The sequence below is a fragment of the Typha angustifolia genome, chromosome 12 (assembly GCF_048772165.1).
Source record: "Typha angustifolia cultivar Huaian chromosome 12, ASM4877216v1, whole genome shotgun sequence".
NCBI lineage: Eukaryota > Viridiplantae > Streptophyta > Magnoliopsida > Poales > Typhaceae > Typha > Typha angustifolia.
In genome coordinates, this window is record NC_133250.1 from 11,040,891 (window position 1) to 11,060,010 (window position 19,120).

General features: G+C 39.8%; 3 protein-coding genes and 1 pseudogene across 3 annotated transcripts; all 4 read right to left on the bottom strand.

The window, feature by feature from the left end:
- Positions 1–119: 119 nt before the first annotated feature.
- On the bottom strand, positions 120–3,235 carry LOC140772339 (probable disease resistance protein At1g61300). The gene has a single exon (XM_073114365.1). The coding sequence runs from the start codon at positions 2,985–2,987 to the stop codon at positions 186–188; it is 2,802 nt and encodes a 933-aa protein (XP_072970466.1). The 5' UTR covers positions 2,988–3,235; the 3' UTR covers positions 120–185.
- A 2,106-nt stretch (positions 3,236–5,341) lies between these two features.
- On the bottom strand, positions 5,342–7,809 carry LOC140771606 (disease resistance protein RPS2-like; annotated as a pseudogene).
- A 2,712-nt stretch (positions 7,810–10,521) lies between these two features.
- On the bottom strand, positions 10,522–13,636 carry LOC140772216 (putative disease resistance protein At4g10780). The gene is made up of 2 exons (XM_073114167.1): positions 11,719–13,636; positions 10,522–11,619 (listed from the first exon to the last, which is right to left on the bottom strand). The coding sequence occupies exons 1-2, from the start codon at positions 13,519–13,521 to the stop codon at positions 10,738–10,740; spliced, it is 2,685 nt and encodes an 894-aa protein (XP_072970268.1). The 5' UTR covers positions 13,522–13,636; the 3' UTR covers positions 10,522–10,737.
- A 1,405-nt stretch (positions 13,637–15,041) lies between these two features.
- LOC140771655 (probable disease resistance protein At5g63020) lies at positions 15,042–18,858 on the bottom strand. Its single transcript, XM_073113234.1, has 2 exons — positions 17,101–18,858; positions 15,042–15,377 (listed from the first exon to the last, which is right to left on the bottom strand). The coding sequence occupies exons 1-2, from the start codon at positions 18,662–18,664 to the stop codon at positions 15,214–15,216; spliced, it is 1,728 nt and encodes a 575-aa protein (XP_072969335.1). The 5' UTR covers positions 18,665–18,858; the 3' UTR covers positions 15,042–15,213.
- Positions 18,859–19,120: the final 262 nt, after the last annotated feature.

Genomic DNA, 19,120 nt, shown 5'->3' on the forward strand with positions numbered 1-19,120 from the left:
CTTAATCTTCTCTTTTTTTAAGAAATTTGATGCAAAAAAATGAAGCTCTTCAAACAGTTGTGATGCCAAATATGTCCAGTTTTCAACACACATAAAATTGAGGTCTGTCATTCATTCACACAAGATAATATCCACTAAAAATTAAGGAAACAATTTTAACAGGTTTTGACAGTCAGTGACACTTATCACGTAGGAACTTGGTATGGATCGATGTAAAGCTGTTGGAGGGAAGTTTTGACACTGCTGTCTTTCCACTCTAAACCTTCCCACCATCCTTTGGAACCATAAATAGCTCGTAATTTACTCGGGATGTTACCTGGTTGGAATGGGAGCTTCTTCAATTTCGGACAACTGCTGATGTGGAGCTCAATTAATGCCGGGAGAGCGAATGTAGAGTGGCAAATGAAAACCATCTCTGGAAGATTATCTATATTTATCATCGTGAGGGAAGGAAAAGTAGGGATTGACGTGATTTCTTTCTCCTCTTCCCTTTTTACTGTATTTGCAACACTCTCGCCATGATTTTCTGCCCCACAAGCAATCAGTTCCCTCATACTATTACATTTCACTACCCCAAGGAACTTAAGGCATGGGAGATGCAAAACCCATGAAATGCTCTTCACCTTGTGGCAACTATTTATAGTTAAATGGCGAAGAGCCTGAAATAGCTCCTTGGGAACTACTCCTGTCCATATTATCTCTTCTAAACAATGCATCTCATGAAATTCAAGCTTCTCAAGCGCTCGAAGTTGCCATGTTGGTCGATGATGGTTAGCTTCAATTACCATTTGGGTCACATTGCTATTCGTAAAACAAAGTTCAGCTAAGTTCATCTGGATTTGCTCGTCCCCAAGGAAGCGAGTAATCAAGGAGAAGGAAGAGGATTTCTCAAGCTTGCTGATGCCGAGCCACCGAGTTAATGCATTGGGCAACTCAGCAAGTCTATGGAGTTGCGATGTATCTCCTATGCAAATTCCAAGACCTTTTAGATTGTCTAAGCACTTTAACTCTTCCAACAGTTGTGATGCCAAATAGGTCAAGTCTTCACCAATACTCCTCCACTTTTGATATAAGTCGAGAACCTGCAAAGACTTGAGTTTTGCAATAACACCCTGAGGTATTGTATGGATTCTATTAACCCGTAAAATCAGGAACTTGAGATTGACGAGAGATTCCAGCTCTACAGGGAGAGACGATATTTCATTGTTTGCAAGGCTGAGGTGTTGGAGCTGGACCAACCCACATATCTCTTTGGGAAACTGAACAAATCCACACCAGGAGAGCTCAAGATATGTGAGTGCAACTAGGGCTCCCAAATTATCTCCGAGCTCTCTCAATTTATGGTTATGTGAAAGCATCAAAGTGGTGAGTTTGGATGAAAAGGATGTGGTTGCAATAGGAGGAAGTGCTTCAATATTACTCTGCATCAATGTTATCCTCTCTGCTTTATGCCAAATTTCCTTGTCGCGTGGAGCCTCATCTGTAAAGACCATCCATTTGTTCTTCTTCTTCCCCTCGTCGTGTGTTATCCACAATGCCATATCGCGTAACACATCATGCATCCTCACTTCATGATATACTTCATTCTCCTCTAATAAGCATGCTCCTATGAGGTACCTGATCAGAGTGTTCCCGGTGTTATATGCTTCTGATATGTAGTCAAACTCTCTTATTAAGCCTAATCCCATCCAGCATTCAATATGGATATCCTTCCTTATTCGATGATCCTCGGGCCACATGGAGCAAGACAAGAAACACTCTCTCAAGGTGTCAGACATCAAGCTATCATAACTGAACTTTAATCTATAAAAAGTACTCCCTTCTTGATCTTCGCGTGAATGCTCGACTTCATCGAGTCGCGACTTCTTAAGTAGATGGATGGCATACTCCCATTCTCTTGGATCCTTCTTGTCGTACATGGCCCGACCGGTTGTGATAAGAGCCAGTGGCAAGCCCTCCAACTCCTCGATGACCTCTTTCGCAAGGCGTGGTATGAGAGGATGAGAGCTGATGGTTTCCTCGCCAACCTTCTCCTGGAAGAGGCTCCATGCCTCGTCATCGTTCAGGCACTTCACTTTGATTTTCTTTCTCACCTCCATCTTGCCACAAACATTTATTGATCTCGTGGTCAACACCACCTTGCGCTTGCATCCGCCGACCACCCCGAGTGGAAATGGGATTCCAACATCCTCTAGATTAAGTCGCCCCCAAAGGTCGTCCAACAGCACGAGGAAACTTTTATTTTTGAAGAAATTGAAGATGATATCACGTGGTTCTGTAACATCCTCTTGTTGCCGTAGTTTCAGCTTCTTGACGATCTGCTTCTGAATGGTTTCGGTTGTACATGACTGAGAAGCTGTGACCCAGATCACCGGATTAAAAGAAGAGCCGCCAGCAAATGAGTTTTCGATTTGTTTCAAAAGGTGGGTCTTTCCTACACCACCCATGCCCCAAATTCCGATCATCCCCACCACTTGATCCTCTCTAATGCAGTGGAGTGCTTCTTCAAGATTTGAATTTGCAATCGGAGATGATGTTGATGTGGTAGGAATAGACACCTCCTGGACAGGAGGCAGCACCGGCGCTATCGCTGCCTCCTCCTTTATTTCATAATTTAACAACCTTTCCACGTCCGGAAGCTTCTTGGCGGCAGCTTTGCCGATAATATAGTTTGAAGAACAATTAGGTGAGAAACATTTGAAGCACACACACCTTTGGGTATATTTCTCTACTATCGCATCCACTTCGGATTTGGTAGCTTCCACCTCATCTAACCATCCTTGAAGTTGATGGGTTTGTCTCTGGCTATTCCGTTTTGCTATCTCGATACGCTCCATCACATCCTTCTTCTTGTTGAGCAAACGCCCGGTGGCCCTTTCGAGCTCTCTCACGTTATCACCGGCTTTAAACGGATACGCCAGTTGCCGTGCCACGAAATTGAACAACGGAGAGAGGACAACGATTGCAACTCCATTGAGAAGCTCCATGGATTTCAAATGAGAAAGCTAAGAGGAGATGCCCTGGGGTTGTCCTTCGAGCTCTCGATCACTCGATACTAACCTCCAATGTCAATCAGGCCTACCTGTTTGAATGAGAAAAGCATAGAAGTTGATTGGTCAAAGACTCTCAAGAATACTATCACGGTCTTCAGATTTCAGTACTTTGGCAATCTTGTGAACGGATTACTATTTGCTACAGCAACAACACCACTTAATAGATGCTCTACCACAACCGATCCTAATCATTCGGCGGGCATGTGCAGGCCCTGCAATCTTAGTCGGATAGACTGTTTTGTAGCATATCTTACGTAACACCCTGCTGCTATTAAATATAATTGCCTTTCAAGTGGGTGAACCATATAGCTTCCACATGGTAGATAGGATAGAGTACCAGCGGAGTCTAATACTCTAGCATTGATTAAAGTATTTGAAGGAGAGGATAGTGGTTAAGTTTAGTCACATCTACTGAGAAGAAAATAGAGTAACTGGTTGGCCAAGCTAGGAAGAAAATCAGTTTTGAGAAGCGATTGGTGTAAGGCCAATAAGCTACCTTAGGATGGTAACAATTCTAAATTCGGATAAGTTAGGATCTATTCGGACCCGCGATGTAACCACTAGCTAAATTCTCAGCTCTTGATATCAAAAAAAAAAAAAAAAAATTCTCACATGATAAATTAATCAAGATTTAATATAATAATAATTATTATTTTATATTTTATAAATAATACAGAATACAAAGGCTCATATCACTAAAAAGTCAAAGCCAAATTTAAAAACAGAAGTAAAGTGCCGACGCAGAAGTAACAAACCATCTAACTTATATATAAATATATATGCTTTAGGTGACCGTATCTTTCTAATTAATTAACTAATATAAGAATTATTTTGTGCAATTATTATTCCTCTCCTCTATAATATAAGAATAAGATGATACTTATATAGTTTGCTATATATATAATATCTAATTACTTTGAATAAAACAAATCTAACAGTTTAACCTATTTAGGTAGATTTTTGTATAATTTTATTTTATTTATCATTTTAATTAATATATGAAACTCAGTGTATATTTTTTTTATAATCAGTGCATATAATTTCTATAGTTGGTGTATTTATTTTATAATAGAGTCCACACATTTTAGATATACAGTGTACACTAGAACTTATTATTGCAAATTGAGAAACTAAATATAATTAAATTATTAGAAGCCTTTTTTAGATATAGGTTTATAGGTTATATAACAACACAAAATAAATAAATAAACATATATATATATATATGTATGCAAGTATATCTATTAATAAGGATTTTTTTTTCCTACTGTCAAACTCATTTGTAATGGTTTTCTCAAGATTGTTCTTTGTATGAAAAGGAGTGCTAAACCTGAGAGGAAAGTTCTGAAGCTAGTGAATGCATCATGGCACCCGAGAATGGTCTTTTAGTTTTTTTTTTTTTCTCTCTTCTTTTTCCTTTTGTTGCACTCGAGAATGTTTTTATGAGAAATTTGATGCATTAGAGATATCTTTTATTCCCCACAAAAACTTGATGTCCATTGTTCACACGAGATAGTTACACAATTTTCAACAGGTTTTGAACGTCACTGACACTTTTATCACGTAGGAACTTATAGAGTAGAGAATTTTTATATTTACTTTTTGTACATAATTATGCTGCTAATTTCACTCGATCAGTCCTTCAGTCATGTATGTCAAACAGACGGAATTAAAAGCTCTGAAGTTTTCTTTTTAATACAGAGATGAGAAAAAAAAAGAAAAGGAATTAACAACAACAGAGATATCTACCGAGAAGCAGAACAATCGCCCATTACATCATTAAGGCTTGTTAAGTCACAAGTATAGGTAAACTATGTAGTCAGTATATTCCTATCTCTAAGGCCTTTGTACACAAATTTTGTTGTAAACGATTATATATATATATATATATAATAAAATTAAGAAACAATTTTAATTAATAGGTTTCGATCATCACCACTACTTATCATAATTAATAAAATTACGAAACATGTCTCAGTCGAGACAAGAACAATTAAAAATGAAGAAAACAAGTCACTCGTCCAACAAAAACTTGGATACGATGCAGCCAACTACACCTCGGATTACTCATAAACTCCTCTCAAGAGTTATGAAATACTACTGTATGTAACTTCTCAATACATGAATATGCTAAATAAGGGGGGAAATAGTGAAAAAATGATTTATTTAGGATAATAATAATTTACTAAGTTACTATTAAAGATGCTAAGGAAAACATGACAAAGTTGTTGTAAATATGACTATAAATGATTTGACTATATATCCTCTTCTGCTGTGGTGGAGACATCAATACCATTTTATTGCTCAAAGATACTTGCCTGTGGCATACAAATGACCTTCATTGAGATCGGAAAACCACAACAAACCAAAGCATAAATTAAATCACTCGCTGTTTTGAAAATAAATCATCACAAGGGATGTAAAAGAGAATAAATCAACGCCAACAGAAATTGATATACCCTGTGAGTGACGTGAAACTGTTGGAGGGAAGGTTTGACACTGCTGTCTTCCCACTCTAAACCTTCCCACCATCGTCCGGCTCCTCTAATATATTTTAATATGCCCGGGATGTTACCTGGCCGGAATGGGAGCGTCTTCAATTTCGGACACTTGTAGATAGTTATATAATTGAACGCCGGAAGAGCGAATGCGGAGTGGCAAATGGAAACCATCTCTGGCACATTTTTCAAAAATAAGGTCGTGAGGCAAGGGAAGGGAAAGTGGCGGTGGACGTGATTTCTTTCTCTTCTTCCTTTTCTATTGTATCTGGAACATCCTCACCATGATTTTTCGCTTCACAAGCAATTAGTTCCTTCATTCTAGAACACTCAATTACATATAGGTCCCTAAGGCATGGGAGATGCAAAATCCATGAAATGTTCAACTTCTGACAATAAACTACATATAAAGAAGACCCGAAGAGCCTGAAACAGCTCCTTGGGAACTATTCCCTTCCATATTATCTCTTCTAAACGGCGCATCTCACGAAATTCGAGGGTCTCAAGTGCTCCAAGTTGCCATGTGGGTTGTTGATGGTTACCTTCAATCACCATGCACTGGGGGTCACATCGCTATTCGCAAAACAAAGATCAGCTAAGTTTATCTGGATTTGCTCGTCCCCGAGGAAGCTAGTCGACAAGGAGAAGGAAGAAGTGGAATTCTCTAGATTGCTTATGCCGAGCCACCGAATTGATACATTGGGCAACTCAACAAGTAGTCTATGGTATTGCGATGTATCTCCTATGCAAATTCCAAGACCTTTTAGTTGTCTAAGCACTCTTAACTCTTCCAATAGTTGTGATGCCAAATAGGTCAAATTTTCACCAATAATCCTCCATGTGTGATATAAGTCGAGAACCTGCAAAGACTTGAGGTTTGCAATAACACCCTGAGGTATTGTATGGATTCCAGTATCCCGTAAAATCAGGAACTTGAGGTTGACAAGAGATCCCAGCTCCACAGGGAGAGATGATATCTCATTGTTTGCAAGGTTGAGGTATCGGAGCTGGACCAACCCACATATCTCTTTGGGAAAATGAACAAATCCACACCGGGAGAGGTCAAGATATGTGAGTGCAACTAAAGCTCCGATATTATCTCCAAGCGCTCTCAAGTTACGGTTAAGTGAAAGCATCAAAGTGGTGAGTTTGGATAAATAGGGTGTAGTTGCAACAGGAGGAAGTGCTTCAATATTTACTCTGCATCAACGTTATCCTTTCTGCTTTACTCCAAATATCCTTGTCACGTGGAGCCTCATCTGTGAAGACCATCCATTTGTTCTTCTTCTTTCCCTCGTCGTGTGTTATCCACAACGCCATATCGCGTAACACTTCGTGCATCCTCACTACTCTGCCTTCTTCTTCATGATCTTCGAATAGGCATGCTCCTATGAGGTACCTGATCAGAGTGTTCCCGGTGTTATATGCTTCTGATGTGGAATCAAACTCTTTTATTAAGCCCAATCCCATCCAGCATTCGATGAGGTTTTCCGTACTGATCAACCAATCCTCGGGCAGTTTCAGATTCTCGGCAGTTTCAGATTCTCGACTATCTCCTTTTGAAGTTTCCTTATTGTACATGATTGAGAAACTGTGACCAAGATCACCGGATTAAAAGAAGAGCCACCAATAAAGGAGTTGTTGATTTGGTGCAAAAGGTGGGTCTTCCCTACGCCACCCATGCCCCAAATTCCGATCATCCCCACCACTTGATCCTCTCTGATGTAGTAGAGTGCTTCTTCAAGATTTGGATTTGCATTTGGAGATGATGTCGATGTGGAAGGAATAGGCACCTCCTGTACAGGAGGCGGCACCTGTGTTATCGCCAGCACCTTCGTTCTTTCATCATTTAACAACCTTTGCACATCCAGAAGCAACTCGGCGGCAGTTTTGCTGAGACTGTAGTTGGAACAACAGTTGGGTGAGAAGCATTTGAAGCACAACCACCTCTGCTTATATTTCTCTACCATCGTATCCACTTGGGTTTTCGTAGCTTCCACCTCATCCAACCACCCTTGCAATTGATGAGTTGGTTTCTGGCCATTCCTCTCCGCTATCTCGATCTTCTCGACGACATCGTCCTTCTTGGTGATCAAATGCTCGCGGGCACTTTGGAGGGCCCTGACGCTGTCGCCGGCTTTAAACGGATACGTCAGCTGCCGCATCACGAAATTGAACAACGGAGCCAGGGCAAGATCTGCAACTTTACTGAGAAGCTCCATGGGTTTCAACTAGACAGGAAGAGAGAGAGAGAGAGCTACGAGGAGATGCTTCGGAGTTGGTTCTCAATTAGAGCTCTCACTCGATGCTTATACTCTATATCGATCAACATGGCACACCAGTTTAAATATTAAAATACTAGTTGAACGGTCAATCACGTTCGTTTAAAAATATGCGATAGGTTAGCCACGCAACGTCTAATCAATTAATTAATGATTTTCTTATTTCACAAAAGAACAAATAAGTGATCATTTCATCAGCAAGTTGCTGATTTGTAAAGTTGCAGCAATACAACTGTTTCTCGGCAATTATTGCTGAAGTCTCTTACTGTCCACAGGTTAGCGGAGAGGAACTCTCCGCTGTCTCGATCTTCTCGATGACATCGTCCTTTTTGGTGAGCAAATGCCCTCTTGCACTACATAACTTTTGGAGTGACATTATATCGGACGAGTTCCAAAGTTATAACTCGTATTTGTCTGTAGCATTTTATGAAGAGAACTTTGGAGCAGAAGACGGTGAAAAAGGCGGCCTTAGCTTCTTGCAAACTGTAGCTTTTTTAGGCCTTATATAGAGAAAAATAGATTTTAACATGCAACACATACCCAAAGCAAAAAATAAAAAAAAATCTAAGAAACTATGAAAGCCCTAAGTGAAATTCATCTTCTATTAGAACAAACGAGTTTGTCATATTTAATCGCTCAAGAAACATCAAGATGTAAACTCTATCGTGATCAAAACTTAAAAACACACGAAATCAACTAAGATCAACAGGCTAATTTGAATAAAAAAATAAGAAAGTATTCACAAATCATATCTCGCAAAAAGTGGTGAAGAACTTGAAGATTCAACCAAAAAGCACTAGATCCGGAGGAGAAATAGCATTTGAGAGGGTATGGAGTGAAGGATTTAGTGAAAACCATGAAGATCTTGAAGATTTGGGAGAATGGAAAAGAAAGGGTTTTAGGGTTTGATAAGAAGTAAGATGAAATCCTGGGTTCGGACGCAATATTTAAAAAACCCCCGAGTGCGTTTAACGCACCAGTCTGCGCGTTCGAACACGCCAATCACTGTGTTCGAATTCAAAAATCCTGCGTTCGAATACCTTTTTCGAACGCCAGTCACTGCGTTCGAACTCAAGAATCCTGCGTTCGAATACCTTTTTTTTTATTTGAAATCAGAAAAAAAAATCTAAAATATTTTTAGAGATGCAGTTTTAAAAATTCAGAATAAATTCAAGCCATAGATATGCCAATCAAATAAAATAAGTCATACACAGATCAATTAAATAATTAAGAGTATATTATGATCAACTCTAATGCATGACTCAAATTATAAATTAATCTTGATTAATCATAACAATATGCATATGCAAGTTGATGATAGATAACATTAAATAATCTTCTTAAATAAACTTTCATATTTAAAAAATGATGCAACACAGTAGTCAAACCAACTTGGTATATAATTATGCACTTTTCGACTTATTCTTCACAACTTGACAGAAATTTTCCTGTATTTTTTTTTACTGAAACTATATAGGTGCAATGATGGCTTTCACAGGTAGCTCTTTTCTTGTAGTACATAATGAACAATGTGTAAACATATATATGTATATATCTCTTTTTTTCTTCAAAAAATTTTTAAGCAATTTACTAAGTCAAACTGGACTCTAAACAAGATGGCTTTCATACTAACTCATTGTAATCTTTTTCATTGATCTTTTATTAACATGTTACTGATGACTAAGTATGAGGTCAAACTGTGTAAATCAAAGTCAATATTGAGTTATCTAAGAAAATATTTTATTATGTCATGCTCGCTCAAGAATATACACACATTATGAGTGCATTAAATTTAATTTAATTAATACATAAGTCGAGAGAGTGAATAAATAAAAAAATAACACAATATACTACAGGATGATAAAATTGACTATAATAACTCATAATCAAGAAAATATCATATTTATATGTCAAGAATATATATTTTTGAATCTAGAAGTGCACCGATTTTTTTTAAAAAAAACTCTCAACAAATAAATTATATACAAATTAAAACTAGAAAACCAAAAAAAATTTAGAGTAAAAAAAACACGCTCAGGGCCCGTTCGAACGCGGCACAGAAATACTGATACTTACTGAATTTTTACTGAAACTGAATTTGAACCAATTTTTAACAAGGCATTCTTCTCCCCCTTCTGGACGTCGAGCCTTCTCCTCATTTGAAATCGCTGCGTCTAATGAAGACCCGAAATCAGAAATTTGGATCATCTCTCCTAACTCCTTCGATCTCCTCTCCTCTACGCAGCTTTGTCGTTGGGCTAAAGCCTCACTACAAACATTGATGGAGGAGGAGAGATGCCATGAGGTTGTTTGATTTTATCTATAACGTTAATTGAGAAACGCATGTAAACAAAAGTCTTGTATCTTTACTCTTTTATTTCTATTAAAAATTAAGAAATATGTTTTAACATCAACTTAAATAGATTTCATATCCAATGCTTTATTTGAACCCACTTTAGCCTTTAGAGTGAATACTTGATGTGATCCATAGATTATAAACTAATTTTTATTTTTATTTTAGGTTTATTTTTTACCTGTATTATTATATACCTGTCAAAAATCGGGTATGTCTATCTAAAGTTGATATTTGTATGAAGAGTTTTTTTTTTTTTCCTGGGGTGGTGGGTTTCCATACCACTATGCAGTTTACTCCACTCGATCATTCACTCAAACAAAATAATATTAAAAGAAGTGCATTCATTCAATCAATCCTTCGTCGAGAAACACAGATGGAATTAAAATTAAGCTCCAAATGTTCTAATACAAGTAGATGTTTCGAAAAGTAACAGAGATATTGCAGAGAAAATGAGCGTCCTAACAGCAACAGAGAGAGCGAAAAGCAGAACAATCGCCTCTTACAAAAATATTAGCCACTCTCAAATACTATCTGTTGATACTGAAACATCAGGAATTTTGTTTGTAAAAAGGTTGGAGGGAATTTCTAAAAATGTCGTCTTCCCACTCTAAACTTTCCCACCATTCTTTGGGACCAGCAATGCGCTTTAATTTGCTCGGGATGTTAACTGGTCGAAATGGGAGATTCTTTAATTTTGGACAGTTATAGACGACGATATCATGCAAAGCTGGGAAAGCGAACATGGAGTGGCAAATGGAAATTATTTCCGATAGGTCACTCAAAAATATATGCTTGAGGCAAGTGAAAGTAGGGGTCAACGTGATTTCTTTCTCCTCTTCTTTTTCTGATATATCTGCAGCATTCTCACCATGATTTTCCAGCCCACAGGCAATTAGTTGCCTCATACTACAACATTTAATTACCCGCAGCTCCTTAAGGCAAGGGAGATGCAAAACCCATGAAATATTCTTCAGCATGTCACAACCTTTTATAAATAAAAAGCCAAGAGCCTGAAACAGCTCCCTGGGAACCACTCCCTTCCATATAATCTCTTCTAAACAACGCATATTAATAATCATTAGCCTCTCAAGAGCGCCAAGATGCCATGTGGGATGTTGCTGGCTACCTTCCATCACCACTTGGGTCACATTGCTATTCACAAAACAAAGTTCAGCTAAGTTCAACTGAATTTTCTTGTCCGAAAGGAAGCTGGACGTGAAGGAGAAGGAAGTGGACTCCAACCTGCTGATAGCAAGGGACCTTACTGACAGACTGGGCAGCTCAATAATCTTATTGAGTTGTGATATATCCTCTATACAAATTCTGAGACCTCTTAGATTGTTTAAGCACTCCAACTCTTTGAACACGAGTGATGGCAAATAAGTCAAATTTCTATCATCAGTATCGTCAGATTCATATAAGTCAAGAACCTGCAAAGATTTGAGTTTTGTGATTACACCCTGAGGTATTGTTCGGATTCTATTATACCCTAGAATCAGGAACTTGAGATTGATAAGAGATCCCAGCACCTCAGGGAGTGACTGTATGTCATTTCCTTCAAGATTGAGGTATTGGAGTTGGACCAACCCACATATCTCTATGGGGAAACAAACCAATCCACAGTTGGAGATATCGAGATACGTGAGTGCAACAAAAGCTCGGATATTTCCAAGCTCTCTCAAGCCATAATTACTGTGAAGAATCAAAGTGGCAAGCTTCGAAGAAGAGGCTGTTGCAGATGGAATAGGAGGCAGTTCTTGGATCTTACCGAACATTAGCGATATCCTTTCCGCCTCATGCCATATTTCTTTGTCGAATGGGGTGTCATCTCCAGGGACGACCCATTTATTCTTGTTCTTTCCGTTGTCGCGCGCTATCCACAATGCCATATCGCGTAAAACATCATGCATCCTCACATGAATATCATATTGCTGACTCTGTTCTAATAAGCATGCCCCTATCAAGTCGCCGACCAAAGTGTGCCCAGTGTTATAAGCTTCCGACATGTTGCCGAACTCTTTTATTAATCCCAATCCCATCCAGCACACGATGAGTCTGCCCTTATTGATCCAACGATCCTCAGGCCACATGGAGCAAGACAAGAAACACTCTCTCAAGGTGTCAGACTTCAAGCTATCATAACTAAACTTTAACCTATAAAAAGTAGTCTCTTCCTCCGTACCTGTGTGCTCGACCTCGTGGAGTCGTGAATTCCGCAGTAAATTGATGGAATACTCCCATTGTCTCGGATCCTTCTTCTCGTACATGGCCCGACCGGTTGTGATAAGAGCCAGTGGCAAGCCCTCCAACTCCTTGATGACATCTTTTGCAAGGCGTGGTATGAGAGGATGAGAGCTGATGGTTTCCTCGCCAACCTTCTCCAGGAAGAGGCTCCATGCATCTTTCTCGTTTAGACACTCCACTTTGATCTTCTTTCTCACCTCCATCTGCCCACAAACAGCTATTGATCGTGTGGTCAAGACCACCTTGCGCTTGTGTTCGCCGACCATGCCGAGCGGAAACGGGATTCCAGCATGCTGCAGATCAAGTCGCCCCCAAAGGTCGTCCAACAACAGGAGGAAACTTCTTTTGCTCAGGAAATTGAAGATGATCTTAGCTTGTCTCGACACATCCTCGTGTTGCTGCAGGTTCAGCTTCTGGGCTATCTCCTTTTGAATTTTTCCCATTGTACATGATTGAGAAGCTGTGGCGACGATCACAACATCGAAAGAAGGGTCGCCAATAAAAGAGTTGTTGATTCGTTGGAGGAGGGTGGTCTTCCCAACTCCACCCATGCCCCAAATTCCGATCATCCCCACTTGGTCCTCTTTAATGTAGCGGAGCGCTTCTTCAAGATTAGGATTTGGATTTGGTGATGATGTCGATGTGGTAGGCACAGGCACCTCCTGGACAGGAGGCGGCGCCGGTGTTATCGCCACCTCCTTCGTTCTTTCATCATTTAACAACCTTTGCACATCCAGAAGCAACTCGGCGGCAGTTTTGCTGAGACTGTAGTTGGAACAACAGTTGGGTGAGAAGCATTTGAAGCACAACCACCTCTGCTTATATTTCTCTACCATCGTATCCACTTGGGTTTTCGTAGCTTCCACCTCATCCAACCACCCTTGCAATTGATGAGTTGGTTTCTGGCCATTCCTCTCCGCTATCTCGATCTTCTCGACGACATCGTCCTTCTTGGTGATCAAATGCTCGCGGGCACTTTGGAGGGCCCTGACGTTGTCGCCGGCTTTAAACGGATACGTCAGCTGCCGCATCACGAAATTGAACAACGGAGCCAGGGCAAGATCTGCAACTTTACTGAGAAGCTCCATAGAAATCAACGGGAGAGGGAGAGAGGCCAAGAAGCAAGATGAGGAAGCTACGGGGAGATGCTTTCGAGTTGGTTCTCACTCGATGATAGGTTAGCCAGTTATCACTCATCACGGTTTACAACAACTACGTTCGTTTAAAAATATGCGATAGGTTAGCCAGCTACTCTACTAACTAAATAACTAATAATTTTCTTAATCATTCATCAGCAAGTTGCTGATTTGTAAAGTTGTACGTCTGCAGAAAAAAATGCTAAGTTGCAACAATAGAACTGTTTCTCGCCAATTATTGCTGATCCCTTTTACTGTGCAAGATGATGGCCATATATTACAAAGTCTATGCTAAGTCATTTTTTAACTTAAGAGTTGGACTTCCTCGTCCAAAGGCCAAATTAAATAAACTAATGTGCCCGGTTGTCCTCTTACATAGATTATTTGCGTAAGACGTAAGTTGTTTGGTAAATAAAAATAAATTAATGCTAAGTTGATGCATTTAAAATTTACAAAAAAAAAAAAGAAGAGGAAAAAAGTATACCTTTGATGCATATTTAACAAAGATAGAGATTAGTTATTTTCTTGTATGTCTCTCTAAAATTAATGTTTGTATATATGTACCTCCCAAAACACATTATATTTATACTCATTGAAATTTTTATTTTTTTGTATGAATGCTACTTAGAGTTAATCAATCGTTAAATTTTAAAATATATTTAAATATAAAAAGATTAAAAAAATATTCTTACTCTGATTTTCGAATATTTCTCTCTGTCCTTTTTGCCTATTAAATTATTCAGACATAACTTGAAAATAGATTCAACAGAGTTGGGCACTCATGGGCCATGCTTTTGAGAATAGGATCAACAGAGTTGACCCAAAATTAATAGCAGAATCTTATCTAGAGAATATAATTTATGAAATTTATGGCCGTGGCGTTACGCTTAGGTAGATGCATCCTAAACCCTTCCACTCATTCAAACCTTCATCAAGAAACACAGATGAATTAAAAGCTCCTACTAATTATAATTCAGGCAGATGTTTTGAAAACAGAGAGGTTAAAAAGAAAACAAATTAATAGAATCAAAGATATCCAACGGATAGCAGAATACTTGCCCTCTTACAAATATTAGCCTCACTCAAACTTGGTGGAAAACATCAGTGGAGTCATTTCTTTGTATGACTGAGGCAGTCACATGTTTTGTTGAATTATTGCGGCTAATTCTCTCAGATTTATGAAGAGTTTGATCTTCTTTTGAATGCAGCAGAGAAATCTTTTCCTTTCGCAACAAAAATTGGAGCTCATCATTGTGGGATCCTAGTGATGGGCTTATATAGAAAAATATCTCATTCACACGAGATAGTTAGAATTAAAATGGAGGAAACAATTTTAACAGGTTTTGATCATCATATATTATTTCTACTTATCATATACGAGCTTGGCAGAGGATTGGCAATAGAATGGGAAAGCCATACTATGATGCTAACCCCACTCGATCATTCACTCAAATAAAATAAAATTAAAAGAACTCCACTCAATCAATCAATCCTTCATCAAGAAACACAGACGGAATTAAAATTAAACTCCTAATGTTCTAATACAAGTAGACGTTTCGAAATGTAAACAGAGAACAAGGAACATACTAACAGCAACAGAGATATCCACCGATCGGAAAGCAGAACAATCGTTTCTTACAAATATTAACCACTATCTGCTGATACTGAATCATCAGAATCAGAATCAGAATCAGAATCTTCTTGGTAAAAAGGTTGGAGGAAAGTTCTGACACCGCTGTCTTCCCACTCTAAACCTTCCCACCATTTTTTGGTACCATAAATGCTCCGTATTTTGCTCGGTATATTACCTGGTCGGAATGGGAGCTTCTTTAATTTCGGACACTCATAGACAGTGATATTATCTAAAGCTGGGAAAGCGAACATGGAGTGGCAAATGGAAACTATTTCTGGTAGGTCATCCAAAAATATTTCCTTGAGGCAAGGGAAAGTAGAGGTAAACATGATTCCTTTCTCTTCTTTCTCTGCTATATCTGGAATATTCTCACCATGATTTTCTGTCCCATCAGCAATTAGTTGCCTCATAGTTGAACATTTAATTACCCGCAGATCATTAAGGCATGGGAGATGCAAAACCCACGAAATATTAAAAAGCATGTCACAACTAGGGTGGGCAATCGGGTCGGGTTAAGCGGGTTCGGGTCGGGTTAAGCGGGTTCGGGTCGGGTCAGATTCGGGTCGGGTCAACATTACCTTGACACGAACACGACCCGATTAATAAACGGGTTGCATTTAGTAAACACGAACACGATCCGATTAATAAACGGGTAACACGACACGACCCGCCTAACCCGTTTAATAAACGGGTCAAGTTAACACGACATACTAATACGACCTGTCTAACCCGTATACTTAAACATGTCGTGTTAACTCGACACGTTAACACGACTCGTCTAATCTGTTTAATACAAATTATATATAAAATTTAATATTTACTAATTTATTATATATAAATAGTGTATTACACAAATACAATCTTAATAATTCATACAATATTAAAATTAAACGGATTAAACGGGTCACCTGACCCACCCGACCCGCCTGACCCGTTTACTTAAACAGGTTAAACAGGTTAAACCGGTCAAAGGCATAAACCCGAACATGACCCAATTAATAATCGGGTTAGGCGGGTTGACCCGTTTATGATCCAAATCTGATTAATCTAAACCCAAACCCGATTAACAGTCGGGTTATCGGATCGGGTCAAGTTTTGCCACCCCTAGTCACAACCTATTATAGATAAAATACTTAGAGCCTGAAACAGCTCCCTGGGAACCACTCCCTTCCATATTATCTCTTCTAAACAACGCAGATTACGAATTTGTAGCTTCCCAAGTGACCGAAGATGCCATGTGGGGTGTAAATGGCTACCTTCCATCACCACTTGGGTCACATTGCTTTTCTGCAAACAAAGTTCAGCTAAGTTCGACTGAATTTTCTCGTTCGAAAGGAAGCTGGACGTGAAGGAGAAGGAAGTGGACTCCAACCTACTAACAGCAAGGGACCTTACTGGCAGACTGGGCAACTCAATAATCTTATTGAGTTGTGATATACCCTCTACACAAATTCCGAGACCTCTTAGATTGTTTAAGCACTCCAACTCTTTGAACACGAGTGATGGCAAATAAGTCAAATCTCTATCGTCAGTAACGCCAGATTCATATAAGTCAAAAACCTGCAAAGATTTGAGTTTTATGATAACACCCTGAGGTATTGTAGATACGCCAGTATCCCTCAGAATAAAGAACTTGAGATTGACAAGAGATCCCGTCTCCTCTGGGAGTGACGGTATGTCATTCCCTGTAAGGTTGAGGTATTGGAGCTGGACCAACCCACATATCTCTATGGGAAAACAAACCAATCCACAGTAGGAGAGATCGAGATACGTGAGTGCAACAAAAGCTCGGATGTTTCCAAGAACTTTCAAGTCATCTTTACCGTTAAGAATTAAGGTGGTAAGGTTTGAAGAAGAGGCTGTTGCAAATGGAATAGGAGGCAGTTCTGGGATCTTACCGAAAACTCGCGATATCCTTTCCGCCTCATGCCAAATTTCTTTGTCCAATGGTCTGTCATCTCCAGAAACAATCCATTTGTTCTTGTTCTTCCCGTTGTCGCGTGCTATCCACAATGCCATATCGCGTAACACATCATGCATCCTCACATGAAAATCAAATTGCTGACTCTGTTCTAATAAGCATGCCCCTATCAAGTCGCCGATCAGAGTGTGTCCAGTGTTATAAGCTTCAGACATGCTGGCAAACTCTTTTATTAAGCCTAATCCCATCCAGCACTCGATGAGTCTGCGCTTACCGATCGAACAATCATCGGGCCACATGGAGCAAGACAAGAAACACTCTCTCAAGGTGTCAGACTTCAAGCTATCATAACTGAACTTTAACCTATAAAAAGTAGTCTCTTCCTCCATACCTGTGTGCTCCACCTCGTGGAGTCGTGAATTCCGCAGTAAAATGATGGAATACTCCCATTGTCTCGGATCCTTCTTCTCGTACATGGCTCGTCCGATAGTGATAAGAGCCAGCGGCAAGCCCTCCAACTCCTTGATGACATCTTTTGCAAGGCTAGGTACGCGCGGATGAGAGTTGATGGTTTCCTCGCCAACCTTCTCCAGGAAGAGGCTCCATGCATCGTTCTCGTTTAGACACTCCACTTTAATCCTCTTTCTCACCTCCATCAGCCCACAAACAGCTATTGATCGTGTGGTCAAGACCACCTTGCGCTTGTGTTCGCCGACCATCCCTAGCGGAAATGGGATTCCAACATCCTGCAGATCAAGTCGCCCCCAAAGGTCGTCCAACAACAGGAGGAAACTTCTTTTGCTCAGGAAATTGAAGATGATCTTAGCTTTTCTCGACACATCCCCATCGCGCTGCAGTTTTAGATTCTCGACTATCTCATTTTGAATTTTTTCCGTTGTACATGATTGAGAAGCTGTGGCGACGATCACAACATCGAAAGAAGAGTCGCCAATAAAAGAGTTGTTGATTCGTTGGAGGAGGGTGGTCTTCCCAACTCCACCCATGCCCCAGATTCCGATCATCCCCACTTGGTCCTCTTTAATGTAGCGGAGCGCTTCTTCAAGATTTTGATTTGCATTTGGTGATGATGTCGATGTGGTAGGCACAGGCACCTCCTGGACAGGAGGCGGCGCCGGTGTTATCGCCGCCTCCTTCGTTCTTTCATCATTTAACAACCTTTGCACATCCAGAAGCAACTCGGCGGCAGTTTTGCTGAGACTGTAGTTGGAACAACAGTTAGGTGAGAAGCATTTGAAGCACAACCACCTCTGCTTATATTTCTCTACCATCTCATCCACTTGGGCTTTCGTAGCTTTCACCTCATCCAACCACTCCTGCAATTGATGAGTTGGTTTCTGGCCATTCCTCTCCGCTATCTCGATCATCTCGACGACATCGTCCTTCCTGGTGAGCAAATGCCCACTGGCACTTCGGAGGGCCCTGACATTGTCGCCGGCTTTAAACGGATACGTCAGCTGCCGCATCACGAAATTGAACAACGGAGCCAGGGCAAGATCTGCTACTTTACTGAGAAGCTCCATGGAAATCAACGGAAGAGGGAGAGAGGCCAAGAAGCAAGATGAGGAAGCTATACGAGAAGATGCTTTGGAGTTAGGTACTCAATTTAGACCTCGCACTCGATGCGATAGGTTAGCCAGCCACTTCTAATCAACTAAGTAATGATTTTCTTATTTCACAAGAGAACAAATAAGTAATCATTCAAATTTGTAGAGTTGTAGGTCTGCAGAAAAAATAAAAAATGCCAAGTTGCAGCAATACAACTGTTTCTGGCTCACCCATTCCTGCATTGGAAATTCCACCCTCGACCAAGTGTTAAGATTGCTACGAGATTTCTTTGGGAAAAGAGAAGGATAAGAAAGGAATCCATCTCATCAACTGGGTGTTACAGTGTGAAGTTCGGTCAAACATTGATGAACAATGAAACTGACCAGAGGTTCGCAACAAATTGCTCTGATCAGTCATATGAGTAGTATATT